General features: G+C 37.1%; 4 protein-coding genes across 5 annotated transcripts; 2 read left to right on the plus strand and 2 right to left on the minus strand.

The window, feature by feature from the left end:
* The first annotated feature begins 1,363 nt into the window (after positions 1–1,363).
* kitlgb (kit ligand b) lies at positions 1,364–7,205 on the plus strand. The gene is made up of 8 exons (XM_043237757.1): positions 1,364–1,614; positions 1,811–1,918; positions 2,263–2,319; positions 2,812–2,970; positions 3,053–3,224; positions 4,308–4,408; positions 4,646–4,794; positions 4,895–7,205. The coding sequence occupies exons 1-8, from the start codon at positions 1,591–1,593 to the stop codon at positions 4,935–4,937; spliced, it is 813 nt and encodes a 270-aa protein (XP_043093692.1). The 5' UTR covers positions 1,364–1,590; the 3' UTR covers positions 4,938–7,205.
* Positions 7,206–7,339: 134 nt separating this feature from the next.
* On the minus strand, positions 7,340–10,727 carry si:ch73-139j3.4 (CD82 antigen). Its single transcript, XM_043237754.1, has 9 exons — positions 10,555–10,727; positions 10,331–10,437; positions 9,990–10,068; positions 9,690–9,805; positions 9,530–9,604; positions 9,315–9,416; positions 9,056–9,220; positions 8,895–8,978; positions 7,340–8,261 (listed from the first exon to the last, which is right to left on the minus strand). Exons 2-9 carry the CDS (start codon positions 10,394–10,396, stop codon positions 7,908–7,910), a joined length of 1,041 nt encoding a protein of 346 aa, XP_043093689.1. The 5' UTR covers positions 10,397–10,437; positions 10,555–10,727; the 3' UTR covers positions 7,340–7,907.
* A 518-nt stretch (positions 10,728–11,245) lies between these two features.
* Positions 11,246–12,705, plus strand: lsm8 (LSM8 homolog, U6 small nuclear RNA associated). Its single transcript, XM_043237763.1, has 4 exons — positions 11,246–11,400; positions 12,093–12,133; positions 12,208–12,335; positions 12,423–12,705. Exons 1-4 carry the CDS (start codon positions 11,370–11,372, stop codon positions 12,511–12,513), a joined length of 291 nt encoding a protein of 96 aa, XP_043093698.1. The 5' UTR covers positions 11,246–11,369; the 3' UTR covers positions 12,514–12,705.
* Positions 12,706–14,037: 1,332 nt separating this feature from the next.
* LOC122343333 (thymidine phosphorylase) lies at positions 14,038–18,765 on the minus strand. Of its 2 annotated transcripts, XM_043237748.1 has the most exons (10): positions 18,646–18,765; positions 18,005–18,176; positions 17,720–17,916; positions 17,448–17,546; positions 16,229–16,358; positions 16,032–16,150; positions 15,237–15,399; positions 14,915–15,142; positions 14,572–14,712; positions 14,038–14,262 (listed from the first exon to the last, which is right to left on the minus strand). In XM_043237748.1, the coding sequence occupies exons 2-10, from the start codon at positions 18,138–18,140 to the stop codon at positions 14,108–14,110; spliced, it is 1,368 nt and encodes a 455-aa protein (XP_043093683.1). In that variant the 5' UTR covers positions 18,141–18,176; positions 18,646–18,765; the 3' UTR covers positions 14,038–14,107. The 2 variants fall into 2 exon arrangements, with proteins under 2 accessions (XP_043093683.1, XP_043093684.1); XM_043237749.1 differs by lacking the exon at positions 18,646–18,765 and having other exon boundaries at positions 18,005–18,564.
* Between the last annotated feature and the right edge of the window lie 1,012 nt (positions 18,766–19,777).

Raw genomic sequence — 19,777 nt, forward strand, 5'->3', positions numbered from 1 at the left:
TTTAAGATGAAAGATGCTAAAGTATTTGTAGTTGGGTTTGATACAGTTTAACTACGAGTGTTAGCATTAAAGCTGAGATTTTATTTTTATAAAACCTAATGTTGACATGAACACTTTTTATGACCAATATAAATTATATTAAACTATATATATAATTTTTTATATATATATATATATATATATATATATATATATATTTTTTTTTTTTTTTGTATATGTATATGTATATGTATATATATACATATATGTCTGTATACATATATGTGTGTGTGTGTATATATGTGTATATATACCTCATGCATGCATATACATACATATGATAAAAAACAAACAAACACGAGTGTCTGATAGATTACGAAGTATTAATTGTTGGACTTCACATTACAGTGTATTTTGTGCTAGTTTAATGGTAATTTGTATAAATACTGGTAATTATTTGGTATTAATGATGAATTACATGTAACTCTCGCCAGTTATTTTGCCAAAATCATCTTGTAATTACTTGTGACTGTTATAAACTTAGTAGACAGAAAAAAAACCCTTAAACTGGTTTTAGCTAGTATGGCCCTTCTGAAATGTGTCCAAAACCACTTTAAAACCAAGTTATCACCCATATAGTAATTTATAGTACATACTATAATGTTAGTATAGTCACACAGTGCACTAATGTTAACAAACAACTTGTGATTTAAATAATGCATTAGTAAATGCTGAAATTAACATTAACTGAGATCAATAAATGCTGTAGAAGTATTGTTCATTCTTAGATCATGTTAACTAATACACTTTATTGTAAAGTGTTACCAATTAATTCAAGTGCATTACTATAGTATTAATCAGAAAATGTCTGTGAAACCAGCAAACCATAGTTTGTGTTTAATCAGGTTATTATAAGTTTAGTCAGATACTGTATATTATGAATAAACCTCAAGCTGCTTTCGGTCAGGGGTTTTGGGTACTTTTCAGCTTGTCGGTCTGCTTTTAGAGGCGTGTTGGATTCTTTTTACAGTTGGCCAATCTGGTCTGGTTTCAGAGGATCTTAACCATTTTTAGACTGTTTGGATCATTTTTCAAACTGGTTTTAGAGGGGTTTTCAGATTTTGCCCATTTTTCAGCCGATTTAGGGTACTTTTCATTGAATTTTTTTTCTGGTTGTCTTTATCACGAGGAGGCCACCAGCCACGACCAGCAAACAGTCTCGGGCTGGTTTAACTTTTTCTTTTCTTTTTTCATACGAAACTGCCATGTGTCCCTTGTGATTGAGGTCTGGATGAGTCACCCGTGTTCCCTTGAATAGTTTTCTCTATTTTACACATTATAAGTGAGTCAAAGAGCCCTACCTCTTAAACACAGAGGACAAGTCCATCCGCCCCCATTCAATTCACAGAAGCGCTTCAGGGTGAAATTGCGCACTGAGCACGCCATGCTCTCCATCGGGACCAGAGGAGAAAGACACGCCAAAACCACTGATCCCGAGCCCGTCCTGTGATTATCTTCAGTCAGGTGTACAGGCGGAAACATGCCTGCATTCCGTTGTCAGGCAAAGCGTAGAAAGTAAGGAGACACTGCAGATTTGTTTTTAATATTCCCATGTTCCACATGAGGGAGGTTAAGGTGAGTACACGCACTTTTGGAGACGCGCACGCACGCACACCCACTGCGTAAACGAATGAGCGTTGACTTTCTTACGCAAATTATGCAATCGTTGATCACTTTTTATTATTTATAGTGGCGGTCTGGTAAAACGATTAGGATGTATCCCGATAGGTGTTATGTACTGTCTAACTGCATTGAGACTTTTTCGTTGTAGATCGGAGAAAGCATTTGTGTATTAGTGTTGCTCTTTTCTGGGCTTGTGACCTGCTCAGGTGTTTTTGGAAGCCCTTTAACAGATGATGTCGCCACGTTGGAAACACTGGTAAGATTTGCGAAATTGAATTTTATTCATTGCTTTCTGCGTTATCGCTTTGCGGAGAAAAAGTTAAGCCCAGCTTGCGATGGTTTATCGCTCTCAAACTGGTCTGAAAGCTGTGTGATTCATCTGGTCAGGACTAGCTAAAGACCATGCAGGGAAACCTTTTGACAGACTAGCTTGGCTAGGCTGGAAGAGCAGCTAAGACCAACAAACCATCACGTTTTAGCCATTTTCCCCAGCAGGGAAATCAATAACATTTCCAACTTTTGCTGGATTGTATTTTTTCTGGTGTACAAGTTACAACCAACCAATTCTTGTTTCACTGTTTCACCATTTCAACCCATCAGAGTGAAAACATTCCCAGTGACTACAGAATACCTATCTACTTCATCACCAAGGATGTGGTAAGTGTGATAAATGCAAATATTTGATGATATGGTTGACTTAGTTTGGTCTATTGTTCATTTGGATACATTTACAGTGGCCCAAAATCATATTTGCAGACTCTGAGCCACCCTTTATGAATGTATTTTATTTATATTAGTTATCAAAATATCAAACCACGTGGCAGACAAAAGATGCCAAAACTGATCACTGAATCAACTTTTAATCAGCTGGTGAAGTTAGTTTTCTTAGCAGCCTTGATATCTTTCCTCATTCTAAACCTAACCTAAATCTATATTAAACCCTAACAAGCATATGTTGAAATGCATTGAATTAAAAATGCTCATAGCTTCTTTAAAATAAATTCCACCTGACATAGATATCATACAGTTGCATGAATACATTTATAAGTGTGGCTTAAGTGTCCAATCCATTTTAAGCCCATTATCAAAATGAAAGATTATGTTCCAGAAGTGATGCCTATAAATATTTGTCTTTTTTTAACTTCTAAGGGTGGAGCTTGCTGGCCAAATGTGAACCTGTATCACGTCGAAAGTAGTTTAAAAACACTGGCCCTCAAGTTTGGCAACCTGTCCACCAATAAAGCAAACATCACTATATTTATAACAATGCTGGAGGGTTTTCGTATTACTCTGGACGAAGAGAAGCTGGTAATTCCCTTTCGTTTGCATTCGCATTCTTTGAAACGTTGTCGTGGCTTTCGGTTCATTCTGGTTTGTTTGTCTTCTTTAGGAGGTGGCAATGCAAACATTCGAGTGCCATTACAGAAGGGGAAAGTGGCCGACAAGACGTTACTTCAATCACGTTAAAGAGGTTCTTACAGCGGCTGGATCCAAGCTTGGCGATTTTAATAACTGCACACCTCCTCCTTGCAAGACCCCCCCAGCTCCTGCTTTCACTCCAGGTGAATGTGCATTTTTTTCCCCTCATGTATATGATGCATGAGCAGAATTAGATGGGATCTTTTTTTTTTGTATGAAAAAAAATGAGTTCTGCGGAAAGGATGTTAAGATGATAAGGCAAAGAACAGAGGAGTTCCAAGGAGGATGATTCTATCTGGGCTGCACAGCAGTTTCTTAAAACCGGACCACAAGTGTGCAAAACACACACTATAGCAGGGACATTTGTAAATATGTTTGTAAAACAGGAGTGTAGGACTATCCGAGCAAGCAATAACATTCTAGTGAATTGTATGAATCCCTTAGTGGGAGGTCCAGCATGAGAACTTGACAGCCTTCACAAAGTCTCACTTTTTGCTTTAGTCTGAAAGAATTATAAATATATAATTCTAAAAAAAGTTATTTTAACATCCTCTACATTTAGCGAATATTACATTGTGCTTCAATATTCGACATTTTAATATGAATTTGATCCTTTCTCAACATTTAACAGAATATGTAAAAACCTTGCTTGTTGTGAGAACCTGAGCTCATGAAATAATAACATTATAAAGGCTACATAATTGCAATGGAGTATTATGAATTATTTATGCTTTATTTATTCGTTGTGCGTGTTTTAATGCGTTGTGCTTTAAAGACAGATAGACCGTATTCACAATGGCAATTCTGATTAGCATGAAACTATATAGTATATAATTAACTATGGTTGGATTATTTTGAAAATAATTTTTTTCTAAAAACAAATTTGTCTATATCTTGCTGTCATTTTTTTCACATAGGCTAATATTCTCAATTAAAAGATATTATCCTCATTATAACCTAAATTATCGTAATTCTAACTATTTTGTGTTTCTGTTGTATCAAAGACTTTTTGTTTCATTAGCAACATTGAGGAGACTAACAATGAATCTATGATGCTTTGAATGCCGTCCAAGAAAAATGGAAGCCGTTGGGAAGATTAAACACTTCATTAATGCCAGTGCTTTTGAGATTATTCATTCAGGTGTCCACATACTTCATGCTATATAGTGTACTGTACAAGTAAGAGCTAAGAAGGGAATGTGCTTTTTTTGTTGTTGTTCTGGCAGGTAAAAGCCGACAGCAGAACGGTATGAGCGGAGCTATTCATGGGCTCCTGGCGCTGCTCATCATCCCTAGCATGGCGCTTCTGGTCCTTACTGTCAAGATGGTAAGTTAACACCCTGATATACCCTTACAAAGTATAGCCATGTTTACCAGCAGCAGAAGCTTGCGTCAAAATTGTAAGGAAGCCCTGAAGGCGCTCAACAAATTTTTCACATTTTTGCATTGACAGCGCTCTGCTTTGAGAACACCCATATTTTGCATGTCTCAATGGAGTGAGGTCAATTATGATAGAAAGGACTTGTCATCCATCAAAATGATCTCAATCTATACCTATTCCCAGGTATTTAGAAAAAGCCACTGTTGTGCGCAAAGAATGCATGAAGTCAGCTTGAATGAGGCCCACGACGGAGCTGAAGAAAGCAGAACCGGGCCCCACGACGGAGCTGCGCGAGGGGACCCTGATTCCAGCTCTACCAGCCAACAGGACAGGTAGCAGTCTGATAGCTGCAACAAGTCTTTGTCTGTTTACCACTTAGTAAACAAGACCTAACAAAACCTTTTTTTCCATCGACATGTGGTGTCCTTTCAGGGCGTGGGTGGATTCTTTAGGGTGTGCAGACACAGAGGTTTAAATTAAAAATGCATGAGAAAGCTCATTGGAAATGGCAGTATTTTTTGGTGGATCTCCGGTTATATGAAGCGGACAATAAAGGGAATATTTTGGCTGTTCCGGGAGGGATGCATGAGATGTTTCTAGACTTACTCATCAAGCCTTACCTGCTCATCACAAGAAAAGCAGAAAAGACGAATCACAACTTGTGTGGAGCTTAACCAATCAATGAGAGCCTATTATTACGGGATGCCATCCTAAAAACTATGGAAGAATTTCATCCGGCAGGAAGCGTGGCTCTTTGATGAGCACATTGGTTGGTCTGCTGCGATGCCCGCGGCAGCTCGAAGGCTTTGAGGAACACTGCTAGTCCTGCAGGCCTCTGCGAGGAGGATAAATGGCTTTTTTGTGCCAGAGCCCCGTTGCATGAGGACGGTGGTTTATTTTGCACCAGAAAACATCATTGGAACAGAGCACAGGCTTGTCTAGAAGCACGTTTGATTTACAGCGTGGACAACAGTGCCAAGATTTTTGGTGTTTAATACTCATTTATTAACCAATACTGAACCTGATGGGATCCTCAGAAGATCCGGTATCTGATGTCCGTCGTTTCATAAACTCTAACACATTCAAACTTTAAAGTCTTTCTCACTCAGACACACTCTGGCTGGAAAAGCCGAATGTCTCAGTCCCTATTGAGAGGGTCTGCAGTCCAGGTCATCGGTCCGACTGCGTTTTATTAACTCGCACACTCCAGCGGCGCAACAAGAGCTGATTGTTTTCGTGACAACATGGGGAAACCCAGAGAGCATGAGAAAAGAGCTTGCATGGTAAAGATGTAACATCAACATGACTCATGCCCCATAATTCAATCTTACTTGCTATAGCATCTCTTGATCATTCCGGTGTCTGTTTTCCTGCCCGCAGTAACTCAATAACATTGTTTTGAGATTAAGACCAACTGAGTAGATTAGAATTGATTTTTCACTGTTCAGATTAGACAGATCAGTTAATGTTTATGCTGCTTCTTTCCGTACAACAAAGTGTTTGATTGCTTAGGCTGCACTTACTGTTTGATTTTCAATATAAGAAAATATAAAGCCAAGTTATCTTAAAATATTAAAATGCGCTTTTCAAGCAGGACATTTTCAAAATTGGTTTCAAATTGGTTTCAAACTTTAAAGTAATACATTATGTACAGTTTTTAAAAATGGGTTATGTTTATATAAAATGCGATAAACTACAAAGTGTGAACTGTACCAGTACATAGAAATTAGATTAGCTATTTTTGCATTTGGTTTGAGATTATGTGAGTAATGCAGTATTTGTCTTAAGGGTTCAAATACTTTTGCCAATTAAATTTTTTTTTTAAATCGTATTTTGAGTAAATATAAACTTCCATTTCTATGTGTTCTGCACAAAGCTGACCTCTGGCTTTGTATGGACTGCAAAAATTGATTAATATTTGGAGCTTGACGGGCCATTTTCGCAATATAAGAGCAGAACAAATGAGATTTGAGAGAAATTTCAATGTTGAGCTACATTTTGTTCTGTTTTGTACAAAGCTGCCATTTGGCTTTAGAACAATATGTCCATCATATCCAGTCATATGTACTACATAAAAAAAAAAAAAAAAAAAGTAAGACTTTTTTGTTATTTTTGGAGCTTGGCAAGCATTGTCACAGTATTAAAAGAGCGACATAAACTTTCTTCGAAACCTCTTATTTAGCGTTCCGCAGAAAAGTGAGTAAATGACATCATTTTCATTTTTAGGTAAACTACTCTTTGAAAATACAGCTTTCTATGCTATTTTTGAATAGGTTTTGTGTCACTGTCCCAGCGCAGACAGTCCTAAAAATCCCCACTGACTCATTGTGCATCACTCTGTCCAGAGCAGAACCAGGTACTGGTAGTGGAAATCTCAAGCTCCTCTCCATGTAACTTTCTCATTGTCTCCATCAATGCATGCGCTGTCAACTGTTGTCGTAAAGCATGACTGCCAACTCATAACCGCATGAGGTCGGTAATGTCAGCCTGGCTATCATCAACCGCAAAGCGGCCGTAACAAAGGGCCCTCTCATACAGACAGACACGCCGCTCTTTATGGCCTATTGAGAGTGTCGTCCATCAAACTTCAGTCAAAGCCCACTCTTGACTCGCCGACTCAGCTTCCGACACACACACACAGATACATTCACACACTAAACGGCCCCCAGTGTCATTAACATCAACTCTTGACTCATAAAGCAGGTCTGAGTGTGCAGCGATTTACAAAACAACCTCTCGAATCATCCAAATATGACAACTGAGAGCAAGGAATCTCCGTGGCACGAAAAGCAAAGGATGACTAATGGATTACGACCATCTTAAATACAGTTTGTGTGTTTTGTGTTCTGATTAGTAATAATCAAAATAATATAAAAATAGTGTTTGTATATGAAATGTTTATTTTTTAATGGTATGGTTAATCCTGTAGATTTTTGTTCTTTATTTAAAAACAAAGTTTTTACTATATAACAGTGTTTGTAATAATATTGTTGCCAGTTAAATTGTGTAGATTTTCTCATATTGGTTACGATTACAGGTCAGTATTTTTATGTGGTTACATTACTACAGTTCTAAAATACCTGTAAACTTGTCAAGGGGCATTACGATAAAATGGAAACTTAAAATAAAATATAACTGTCTGTCATCAAACCTTGAGCTGTGACTTCTACTGAAATATTTTCTTTAAAAGCCTTTGCCCTTAGTGGTCTGGAATGAATTGTTCGAGAAAAAGATGCTGGTTGTCTTTTAAACTGACAAATGATACTCCTGGGAACTGGCACTAACCTGAACTTAGTGAAACAAAACAATGGCCTTACGAGAAGGTTTTAAGTGTCTTCGGTCAGGCACAGACCACAGCCTGCTCTTTATACAGAATGCTATTTTTAAAACGGCAAATTAGCCCGTCCCAATCTGATCACGTTACATGAGAAAAGAAATTCGGCATTCAGTAATCATCAGGATTGTAACTCTGGTGCTGCATGTATCCCTGACCATAACTGCCATTGTAGCTCTGCTGGTATTGCAAATTATGATGGCTACTGTACTGCTGACTGTTATCCGGTTCGTAAAATTCAGCATTGTTATACTGGTCATATTTCCCATCGGCATATCCACCGTGATGAGAGTAGCCATTGTCCATTTGAGGGTCAAACTGCTGATCTTCCGTACTGTACTGCTGGTGTTCAGGCTTCGCTGCAGGATTCTCCTCCATGGCGTTCAGTAGATTATTGGGATGCAGTTCCCTCGTCTTACGGCCAATGCATTTGAAGGTTTGGACAGCAAAGATAAACTGCAGAATCTGCAAGACAAAACAAAGCAAGCTCAATCACTACAGTGAACTGAATTATACGCTTGCTAGGGAAACAATATCCAACAATTACTTTTTGGCTGTCTAAATCAAACATGCTTAACTTGAATTGCATGAAAGCTGAAAAAAATTAGCTATCCATTGATGTACGGTTTGTTATGACAGCGTAGGAAAATTACAGAATATCTTGCTGGAACATGATCTTTTCTTAACACGCAAAGTTTTGACCCATGCAATGTATTTTTGGCTATTACTACAAATAGTGCTAAAATGCCACAACGGTGACGTTACGGCACCAAATCTGTTGCTGTTGTAAATTTTTTTCTTTCCATACAAAAAAATATTCTTGTAGCTTCATAATATACCTAATATACCTAAACTGTATTCTGAAAAAGACGTTTTTACGGGTTTGGAACGACATGAAGTGATTAATGACAAATGAACAACAGATTCATACATCCATACACCAATGGAAAGGTTGTTTATTCAGCTTTCCAAAAAATGTATCCTTACAACTGTTTTTATTTATACTTTATTTTATTATTGTAGCTAAATCTAAGATGCTTTTAATTGACCCAGAATATTTTTTTAATTGGTTACATACCGTGCGGGGTCTCTCCTTACCTGAATCAAAAGAAGCCCAACATCCATTCCAAATATTATGATTATATTCATGTCGAGCCAGTCCACTAGTTCCTTCTCACAGCCCTGTCACCAAAAAAAAAACTGCTTTAATGTGCAAATTAAAACGAGGAGTGTAAGTAAAAGGGTTGTAATGACGTTACCGTTTCATAGATGTCTGATCCGCTTCCAAAGCTGTGTGTTCCAGACAGAATTACAGGACAGGTGCCGTTAAAACAAGAGCAAGGGTAGACGTCAGTAAGCCCCCAGGACTGAATAACTGTATTATTCCTCCATTCATTTGGGGTCAGCCTACCACAGCACTTTGCCTACAGCAAGAACATACACATATCAAAACACACCTTCCCATAGCTGCAATCAACATACACTCATCTTGAGTTCAGATGTAAATCAGCCACGTACAGAAGACTGCACACTGTCTAGAAGTTTCCAAGACGTTTGGGTTTCATTTCCTCCATACTCCCTAATGATCTCGTCCACGTTATCCCTCAAAAACTGCTCGATCTGGCAACATTCAAAACACGTGTTAGTAAATCACTTTATCATTGGGATCTCGTGTGTAGCTGAAGCCAGCTGCGCTTTTCCTTAAGGTATTAATAATGTATGTAAAGACTTGCCTTGTCTCTTTGTATTAATAGCACAAAGGTGACGAAAAGCTGGCCCAGTATGATGACGATCAAGAAGCACAGATACTGAAAAAACACAGAAGAGGAAGTGTCCTCAGCATGCTTTTACTGCATTATTAGTGTTTTTGTGCACTACATAAATAATGCTTACAAATATGATGAAACATCGGCTCTCAAAATAGGCACCAGCACAACCCAGCAAGGACACAACAACCACGACAAGGCCGATGAAAAAGAGCCCCCCAGCCACCACCTTCACTTCTTGTCCTGAGAGACCACATGTTTTGCTTCATTAACACACCAAAATCATATTGAAGGACACTAAAACTTAGTAGTACACTTTTTAATAGTCCTAATACATTACAGGTAGTCTGAGGCAAACTGCAGTAACATGCATTGTGTATTCTGCTGCTTTGAAAAATGATAGGCTATGACAGACAGGAAAACTTACCAGAGCTTAAAACACTTACAAAGCTGTCCTTATCAAATAAAATCCAAGCCGAACACGCAAAAATGCTGATGCCAAGAATCTGTCGAGATGATGCAAATTGTTACTTGTTTATACATGTAGCCTTGCATTAAGACGTTGTATTTGATGGGTGCAGAAATCTGCCTTCGCACAGCGCTGGCAGAAAACAAGCTTAATCATATTACAGGCTGCATGTCAATGTCCGCCGTGTGATTAATATATTTGACTACAGTCCAGGAAGTTCTTTCCTTGTAAGTGATAAGCAAGAAATGTCTCTAAAATCCACACCAGTAACGTAGAGATCTAGGGTTATTTCTTCTTACCACAAAGAAGGAGTTGACGAGCATTAGAAAGAATTTCAAGATCTGAAGTTTGTCGTCTGCTTTCATGTTGCCTTTAACAAACTGTTACAGTGTAAATCTAAAACAGGCTGCATGGAAACAGAAAACAGAGAAATGTTACAGGAAGATCAGATTACTTGATGAGAACAAATGAAAAACTAATTAAAGAAGTTTCCATTGTTTAAATACCACTTTTAGAAAATTACCTGTACTGTTGAACCAGTTTCCCTTGTTATTTGTCCAGTTTGGTATATAAAAGTCTAAAAGTTTATTTTAGCGTACTATTTTATTTTATACATCCATTTTTCCTCCCTGGTTCAAGTATGTGCGCTTCATATAGCTTTAGTTGCCATAATGGTTTCCTGGAGATTCTTATAATGCATCTCAGGCTTAAAGTTCACTTCCTCATGACAACATAAATGATTAACTTTAACAATCACTTGTGTTGTGCTTCACAGCAGCCTGTGCCTAGTGTTTTGTATTGTAATAAGGGGTTTGGAGAGAGTTCAGAATGTGAAAAATGATCATCTGGTTTATTTTCTTTGGCTATGATTGTGCAATGGATTGTTTAGGTAATTATTGTTTGTTAAGCTTCTTAAAGGTACCAAGAATTGCCATACCTATTGAAAATACCATAACTAGCATCAACATTATAGTCTATAAATACTCTCTCATGTTACTACCACAATACTTTTGTGTAAGTTTCATCGTCACCATCACACTGTGACCTTGAAACAATTTATCTTTTCAACAAGAACTGATTCTAATCTCAAAGGTTGCTGGTTACAAACCGTGTTATATAGACCTCCTTCTTAGAAACCTATAGAGCGCGCCATCTTCTGGGTAAATATGAGTTATATTACCGCAGGTTCGATTGCTCCTACTCGACTAGTACTGCCGCGATAGGTCGTCGACTGCACGAGTCTCGGCGTTCTCATTTCCGGTTCAGATCGCAGCTGAACAGTGTGTTTCGTTGTAGTTGTGCTCGAGAACCGGTGGATTTAAACACGCTCCAGCAGAGATGTCTACCGCTCTTGAGAGCTACATTAACCGTATCCTTTGATGCGTTTCACGATGGTGATGTTGTAGGTCGATGCTTGGTGGCGTTGTGTTGTTTCCTCGAAAGAGGTGATGTGTTTGAATGAGCGCGATTTGTGGCGCGCTATCAAGTGATTTAGCGTGTTATGGTGAGCATGATGGAAGTCATCGCGCTTTAGTATGCATGCATGCATACGTGCTTTAACTTAATGTATCAAACAGTATATATACTACACATATACAGTAACCATACATGACACGTTGTGCGTGCGATGTTTATAAATGCATGCATCTAAACATATGACCCTGAATTTTTATTTAAACTAAACTTGTTAGTGTAGTACTATTTATACATTGATAATATCGAACATGCGTCTGTAGTGTAGTAAGATGCATATTTAAAATTTTTTTGTGTAACATACACGTACATTCATATAGTTAATTGAATGTGATTGTGTAGTTGATCAATGTATCAATATATATATATATATATATATATATATATATATATATATATATATATATATATAAATAAATAACAATGAAGTAAAACCTCTCTCATGTTATGTTTAACGTTAAAAATTAACATATATTTTTCTCACGATATTTGTATGGTCACACCACAGGACCCAGTCCATTTTTTTTTTTCTCAACCGCGTCTTTATGAGCCAGATTTATTTTTTTTCCTTAATCAACATCATTGAAGGGACGGTTGCCATCATCACTTCAGATGGCAGAATGATTGTGGTGAGTCTTTCTGCTCTTCTTAAGTAACAGTGCATTAATAAAGGAGCCTGCTTATGACTTTGTATTGTATTTAGGGGACGCTAAAGGGCTTCGATCAGACGATCAATCTGATCCTGGATGAAAGCCACGAGCGGGTGTTCAGTTCTTCTCAGGGCGTAGAGCAGGTGGTTCTGGGACTGTATATTGTCAGAGGCGATAATGTGTATGTATTTGTCCTGCTTCTTTACATTGTTTAAAGCAGCTGCAGGCTTTGTTGGATTTTAAAGGCTTGTGTTTTTATGCATTTAAGGGCTGTAATCGGTGAAATCGATGAAGAAACGGATTCAGCGCTGGATCTCGGAAACATAAGAGCAGAACCGCTTAATTCTGTGGCGCACTAATGCCTCTCGAATCAGGACTGAAAAAATCCACGTTTAGATGAAATTCCCTGTCTCCCTTTTGAAGACTCACCCTAGGACATCTACAGGCATCAAAAAGCAGCAATATTATTTGCTTTTTTAATATTGAAAGAAATAGACTGAATGCATATCCTTTTTTTTACGTGTGTTGAAATAAAAAAGAATTGGAAAGAATTTTGATCTAAATATTTATTTTTATTTTTGATGGCGGCAAAAAACAAGGCAATGATGACTGATGTAAGTAACAGATTCTTGATTGATTCGTAGTTCACATTTAAACTTTAGCAAGACTGTCATAAATATGATGAATCTCTCAAAGAAACATCCAGGTTGTATTTCACAGCCAAGTCAAAAGGAATACAATTTTTTTGTTACATTAAGAACATGAACATTTGTTTTTGCATTATGATAATGTAACAAAACATCATTTATGGATTTTGTTTTACCAAAAAAGAAAAAAAATCATATGAATGAAAATGTTGGCTACTGACGCAAAGAAAACTGCTTTTAAATTTGAGATTAATTGTCAACTAGATATGTCTCCAGATATCCAAAACCAGCTTTTACTTTAAGGATGTAGAAAATATGTAAATTACATTAGAGGTTCACCATCGCTGCCATGTTGGACATGATTTATACCACTAAGTGGCACCAAAGATCATGTCTTCTTCAACCATAATCACACTAATTAATTGGTTTGATTAAATACACTTTACAGGGAAATATAAATGAAGCACCAGTATTGTGCTTTAAAGGAATTTTGAGAAATCAGCTTTGTGGAATCAGATTATATTTACCTTCTGACAAATCTGAATATAAAAAGGCATCACTTGCATGCTTTTTATACAAGAGGAATTTGTTATCTGAGATCCTGGAGATTTCAGAGGTTTGTGGTAACGCTGCAGTTCCTCTGCGAGTGAGTGGTGGCAGCATTTCATCTGCTATTCTAGCATGCTCAATCCTGCTCCAACACACCTGGTTGCAATTTAAATTTAAAGCTGAAGGTCTTGATCATCTATGCTTTAGGTCAGTGGTTCCCAACCTTTTCTTGTTTGAGGCACCCTTGGAAAGCCTTTCAAAAGTTCCCGGCACCCTTATAAGGAAATAGATATTTAAAATCTCCGTAGCTTTTTTATTATTATTTATTTATTTATTTGTTTCATTTCGAGAGTTTGCATGCAACAACACCTTATACCTAGTCCTAGATGATATGAGAATACTGTTTACACTGATTCTGCCTTAATAAAAAAATTTTGTTGAAATTTTGGCGGCACCCTCAAAAGATCTCACGGCACCCCTTAGTGCCGCGGCACACTGGTTGGGAACCACTGCTTTAGGTGGTTTCGTTTGAATCTGAAACTTTACAGGACGGGATCGAGCAGGCAAAGCTACAACAATAGTTCAACTATTGGTAAGAAAATATGTTTTAAAGATTTTCCAGATGCAGAGCTCAAAGGTCAGTCCTGGTCTTTGTCATGTTTCTTTTTTAAAAAAACTCTGTAGTACTTCATATAAACAAAACAGTTTCTTGGCAATAGTACAATGAAACTGAAATATTTGTTACAAACAGGCAGTGTTATGACATGTTGGAATTATCTGGGTGGATGAATTCTGCTATGCGTGATACTGCCTCATATTCATCGTGGTTGCCAATAACCAAAGCTTTCTGCAGGTTAGAATAGTGAGAATTCAGATTTGGGCAATTGTGATGAATCCTGATCCATGATTGACCTGCCAGTGAAATAAAGACAAATATGAACAAGATTTGCCTAAAATATATATATATACACCACAAGGCAATTTAACCTATTTCATGTTTGATTAATGAACCAACACAATCTGAGAATTGTTTTTAATATTATAAAATACGATATGAAACTATCTAATACTCATAGTATGGTTGAATGTTTCAGATATTTGAAACTATGTTTATTTACATTTACAAACATGTTTAGTTTACAACTATAGCACACTATGGTGGATGAAATGTCCCACAATGCAATTTGACCAAGTCATATATTGAGATAAATTTTGGCTGACCTTTCTGTACCTGCTGTCCCATCTCAACCAAGATCTCTGCTCCCACACTGTGATCGATTTCCTCTCCCGATTTAGTACGTCCTGCCCCCAGTTTATGCAGCACTTCAGCCAGGGCCAAACCGTCAATGTCCAAAACGGCTCCTGTCAATCAAACAGTTCACACATATACACACACAATGGCTGCCGCTGAGATAATGGACGTGATGATTGCATGTAGATGAATAACAGTGAATATTAATAGCGCTGCTCCGTGCGATCTGTTTATAATCATGCCTGTGCTGTTAGTGTTATGTAAAATAATTAACATATTTGATTTTCAAACAAGAACATGGGACATAATTACCATCATCTAGAACCTCGAGCTCTGTCTGATGCTCTGCACGCTTCATGTGCTCAAAGTAGTCGGCCTCGTTTAAACACAGGGAATGCGCAACATCTGCAGACACACCCTGAGCGACCAGCATCGCCTCAAACTTTTTCAGGGCTTCTCCGTTTTCCAGTTTGACCGCGATTTCAGTTTTCCCGCTCTCTAGAGTACCAGAGTGGCCACACATCCACAACAGATACCCACCTAAACACAGTGAAAACATTTATGCGTGCTTATTGCAGACATTTGTGGCCAGTTTGTCTTGAAGAACATCACATAAGTGGGTCCTTCTCCTTACCTAAATTTGTGACCAGTTCCTTGAGATCATCTGACCCTCGTCCTTTAAGACACTCAAGGGCTTCACACACCTCAACCGCATTTCCCACACTCTGGCCAATGGGAGCATCCATTCGGCTGAGCACCGCCCCTGTCTTCACACCCAGCTTGTTGCCTGCACTGACCTATTGGCACATGAACACCAGTACTGTATAACAATTAAATTGAGTCTCATTTTTAAAGCCAATTCTAATCCGGAATTGAGTTTGATTTAAGGTTAAAAACAATGTGCAGAATTATAACACATTTGCTAAATTAAATACTTTCTTATTCATTCTGATTGCAAAAATAGTACCGTTTTGAACAAGAATGTCACTTTTGTACAAAACATGATGTGCATTTAATAGCAATTTTGATTTCAACGACCATTTGTTATCCCTTAATCACCACAAAGGCAAAGTATATGCAACAAATGTCCGAGAATATGTGTCTATTTAAAACTAAGCTAGGTTACAACTTGAAATATAGAAATTTGAATTTTGTGAATATATTGCAACTAACACATTACCTTTTAATAGGCTTAATTTCCCAGAATCAGTTCCCTGTTTTTTTAATTATTGAAAATATTTAAATAATATGAAAAATCTTTCATTAAAAAATTCTTTGGTGAACTTTGCGTAAACCTTGCGAACACACAAACAGCATATTTTGAATCAAGTGAATTTTGGATGCAGTTCCCAAAAAAAAACAAAAATATATGTTGCATGATTATTATAGATAATAATGTAGTGATAGTAGAACGCTAAAGCTCTCTTACCAGTGATTGAGCAAGACGCCGAGCGCTATTTAAATCTTTATACAGAGCAGCTCTGCCAAACTTCACATCTAACACAAGACTACTCAGACCTTCAGCTCCTTTCTTAGAGATGATGGAGCCTGTGCAGAACATGGACAAAAAAGAATCATTAAAAGTGGGCTTAACACTACGATGAGAAGTTTTCAGGTTAATCTTACTGATGATAAGAGGAAGACTATCGACAGTGGATGTGGCGTCTCTGATGGTGTAGAGAACACGATCCGCTGGAACTAGACTCTCTGTCTGTCCCACAATACAACAGCCCACATCCTCTAGGATCTGCTTCACCTACAAACATATAATACAAAAAATATATACTTTAATGGTGTTACATTCGGCAGTCCAATCATATAGTTCTTTAAAAAAAAAAAAAAAAAAAAAATCATAAATGTTAATAAATAAATATCTGGTTTATTCGCCACTCTGCATCTGGATATTTTATGAATATACACATTTTGCATTGCATATTACAAAATTGCGCTACTGTAGTACTAGTACGATGGTAAAAGTTCTGACTAACTTTTCCCAGTAAGAAGAAATATGTGAATATTGTGAAATATTGTGTATAAATCGTTGGTTTGGGAGAAACAGCATGATGTGATGAATCAGTACATGGGCATTCATTTACATAGATTTCATTATATAAGGATTACAGTCAGTGGTGAAAATTAATTTGATGACGCTCATATTCAATAACAACATTAATTATAAATACTAAAACAGGCCATGGAAGACATGGTTAGCAGGGTTTTTTGATGTCAGTATGCATTAGTCAGTTCCTCATTTAGATGAGTGTTCTCCTGAACAGATGATTTTGTGCTGCTGTAGAATCTAAAATATTTTTTATAGCTATTGGTGAAATGTTATATTAATATTAAATGTTATATTCTTGACATCCTTCTGCTCATCACCTTTTAAAAATATGTATGCAGCCTTTAAACCAGCACTTTGTATCTTCAAATGAAAATATAAGGAACTAAACCAAATCATCATGAAAGATGCAAATTTCCCAGTAATGACACATGATGTTTTTTAAATTGTGTTGCAAAGAGTTTGACTGTTTTTTGCTAGAACTGTTAAATGCATATAAATAGCACGCCAAATAAAAACAAAACTCAAGGTGTGCGTATGAGATGAAAATTGTTTTCTTGCATATGATTTGCAGTTTCAGCATATACACGCCAAAGTCCATTTCTAAGGGATCAATACCACTATTTGCACACTCATTCATGAGGTTGGATAGAACTGGGGAATGGAATCAGTATAAGCTCACAATAACTATAACTTAAACTCAATTCAGTTAATACTTAAAGAAATAAAACAACTAGCCAAACGAGTTAGAGCATCATTTGAAGTTTAAATAAAATCCAACATCACCTGTTCAACTGATTGGTTGACTTTAAACCCAGGTATAGACTCCAGTTTGTCCAAGGTGCCACCCGTATGTGCCAGTCCTCTTCCACTTATCATGGGCACCTAGAAAAAAACCCTACATATTTAAAGTACCTGAAGGATTCATTTTAAAATAAATTCAGGACAGTTTTTAGTGGAATATGTAACTGAAATGTAGATCCACCAAAAATATGAATCTAATTTACACCATAAACATTTTCAGAACGTTGAAATGCAGTGCAGGCCACTTCCTGTACCTTACAGCCGCACGCAGCCAGAGCAGGAGCGAGTGGAAGGCTGATTTTGTCTCCGACTCCACCCGTTGAGTGTTTGTCCACCACAAGCCATTCCTTCGGCCATTTAAAGGTCTCTCCGGAGTTCATCATTTCTCTTGTCATTGCCAGGGTTTCTTCATCAGTCATGCCCTTCTGCCATATGGCCATTAGCATAGCACCTGGGCATTGCATTAGAAGAATTCCACCCAAACACTTTCTTAGCTTGCGTCTTAACTGTAAACGGAGTTTATGTGAAAATGTTCTTACCTATTTGACTCGTCTGGATGGCTCCTGATGTGACTCCTTTTATAAAAGTGCTTATTTCTGCCGTGCTGAGTCGGCTGCCATCTCGTTTCAGCTTTATAAGCTCAGGAAAACTAATAGTGTTGTCTTTTGATGACATCTTTATATCGATTTATGTTTCGTCTTCAGTCAGCAGCTGTGTGAGGCATAAAACAGGAACTTTGTGCTGAGGAAATACTATGTCAAGGGTTAGATCTTCTAACTGTACTGCTTTAATAACATAATGTCATGTGCAGCTAAAAATGTAAAAAAAAGTGTATGTGAGATCAGAGGAGTTGGCTTCTCGGCCAATCACCGTCCAGTGCAGTTGTAAGAAATAAATGATCTACAATCAGTGCAAACATTTGCAAACAGAACATTGCAGCAAAAAAGGCAAATTTCATTCTGAAAGTGAAAGTGATGGGCATGACCAAACCCAAAACTCCCGTTAGACAGCAGTTTTTCATCTAACATTCCCGATTCACAAAATTGTTTACACAGAGATGAAAAATGTAACAAATGTTCTTCTGTTTTCTATAATTAGCACAAGTCTACTTAAAATTCAAACCCAACATCTGAGCGCTTGCACAAATAAACAATGAATTTGTGTGAACGCGAACACTTACCTTGTCTTACTTCAGAGGAAATAGCAGAGGACCGTCCGAATCACTGCACTCTTTCAGAGCATATGTCAGTGACACATTAACCACCCACCTCTCAATCTGAACGTGAATGTACTGTCAATAAACCGCCACTGGTATACAGTAGGCGAAATCTGTGGAAACCCGAAGCTATAAAATGTAATAACAGCACTGACTGCTTACGAATTCCAGTAGTCCTTTTGTTTAATAGTTGCATAACACTTCATGAAAAACTCTATAATCTAAAAACAACTCCATTATAGGTAGCCAGTCTCAGCTTGATATTCGGAACAATGTGTGCATAATATTAAATAAATCGCTTTACTGCTTTAAACTGAGTGAAAGGTATGAGCTAACTTTATGTAGGCCTAGTTGAGTTACTGACCTTTTAGACATTTTATGGAGACATAGCTGTCACAAGAGCTATATGTCAGTAACCTAAGGTTTTGAGTCAAAAGTCCAACCACATAAATGCTTGTTTTCAGTAACACTGTCATAATTTAGCAGGTTTGAGGACATTGTCAGTTTGTCCTCAAAACACAAATTACAAAATCATAATTGTAAATCTGGATCATGTGTTTTTAGTAAACAAGTTAACATAAAAACATACCATCAACTATGTATTATATCTTTTTTTTAAGCATAAAATGTTGCTGTGCTCTCAACAGGTTAATTTGTTGTATAATCGGTATATGCATGTCTGGTTCAACAATATGCTGTGAGTAAATAGCTCACAATAGGCCTACATTTTAAAAATATGTAATAAAATATTGGTGTTTTTCAAGTTTTTAAGTTAATGTCAACATCTGTTTTAATGCAGATCATGATAGATCATCTCTGTAACTAATAAAGCATTTAATCATGTAAGACATGCAACCTGAACTGAATACTGAATACTTGGCATTTTTCCATTTAAAAATTAGTTTTAACCTTGTCTGTGTTATAGGCATTTTATTAACCATTCTCTTTTATCTTTTGTTGGTTACCTTAGAAAGCAATTTTTTTAATTATTTTTTATTTTAATAACAAAATTCTCAAATTTTATGCATTCATTTTTGTTCACACACACACACACACACACACACACACACACACACACACACACACACACACACAC

Source organism: Puntigrus tetrazona, chromosome 4 (assembly GCF_018831695.1).
Source record: "Puntigrus tetrazona isolate hp1 chromosome 4, ASM1883169v1, whole genome shotgun sequence".
NCBI lineage: Eukaryota > Metazoa > Chordata > Actinopteri > Cypriniformes > Cyprinidae > Puntigrus > Puntigrus tetrazona.

Excerpts from the sequence above, each read along its gene's own strand:
- kitlgb (XM_043237757.1), top strand. The coding sequence starts at position 1,591 with ATGTTCCACATGAGGGAGGTTAAG. Across the intron at positions 3,225-4,307 it reads AGCTCCTGCTTTCACTCCAG|GTAAAAGCCGACAGCAGAAC; the intron begins GTGAATGTGCAT and ends TTGTTCTGGCAG. Across the intron at positions 4,795-4,894 it reads TCTACCAGCCAACAGGACAG|GGCGTGGGTGGATTCTTTAG; the intron begins GTAGCAGTCTGA and ends GTGTCCTTTCAG.
- si:ch73-139j3.4 (XM_043237754.1), bottom strand. The coding sequence starts at position 10,396 with ATGAAAGCAGACGACAAACTTCAGATCTTGAAATTCTTTCTAATGCTC. Across the intron at positions 10,069-10,330 it reads TCGTCAACTCCTTCTTTGTG|ATTCTTGGCATCAGCATTTT; the intron begins GTAAGAAGAAAT and ends TCATCTCGACAG. Across the intron at positions 9,605-9,689 it reads GCCGATGTTTCATCATATTT|TATCTGTGCTTCTTGATCGT; the intron begins GTAAGCATTATT and ends GTGTTTTTTCAG.
- lsm8 (XM_043237763.1), top strand. The coding sequence starts at position 11,370 with ATGTCTACCGCTCTTGAGAGCTACATTAACC. Across the intron at positions 11,401-12,092 it reads TCTTGAGAGCTACATTAACC|GGACGGTTGCCATCATCACT; the intron begins GTATCCTTTGAT and ends ACATCATTGAAG. Across the intron at positions 12,134-12,207 it reads CAGATGGCAGAATGATTGTG|GGGACGCTAAAGGGCTTCGA; the intron begins GTGAGTCTTTCT and ends TATTGTATTTAG.
- LOC122343333 (XM_043237748.1), bottom strand. The coding sequence starts at position 18,140 with ATGTCATCAAAAGACAACACTATTAGTTTTCCTGAGCTTATAAAGCTG. Across the intron at positions 16,359-17,447 it reads TCAACCAATCAGTTGAACAG|GTGAAGCAGATCCTAGAGGA; the intron begins GTGATGTTGGAT and ends ATATGTTTGTAG. Across the intron at positions 14,713-14,914 it reads GCTCGAGGTTCTAGATGATG|GAGCCGTTTTGGACATTGAC; the intron begins GTAATTATGTCC and ends TTTGATTGACAG.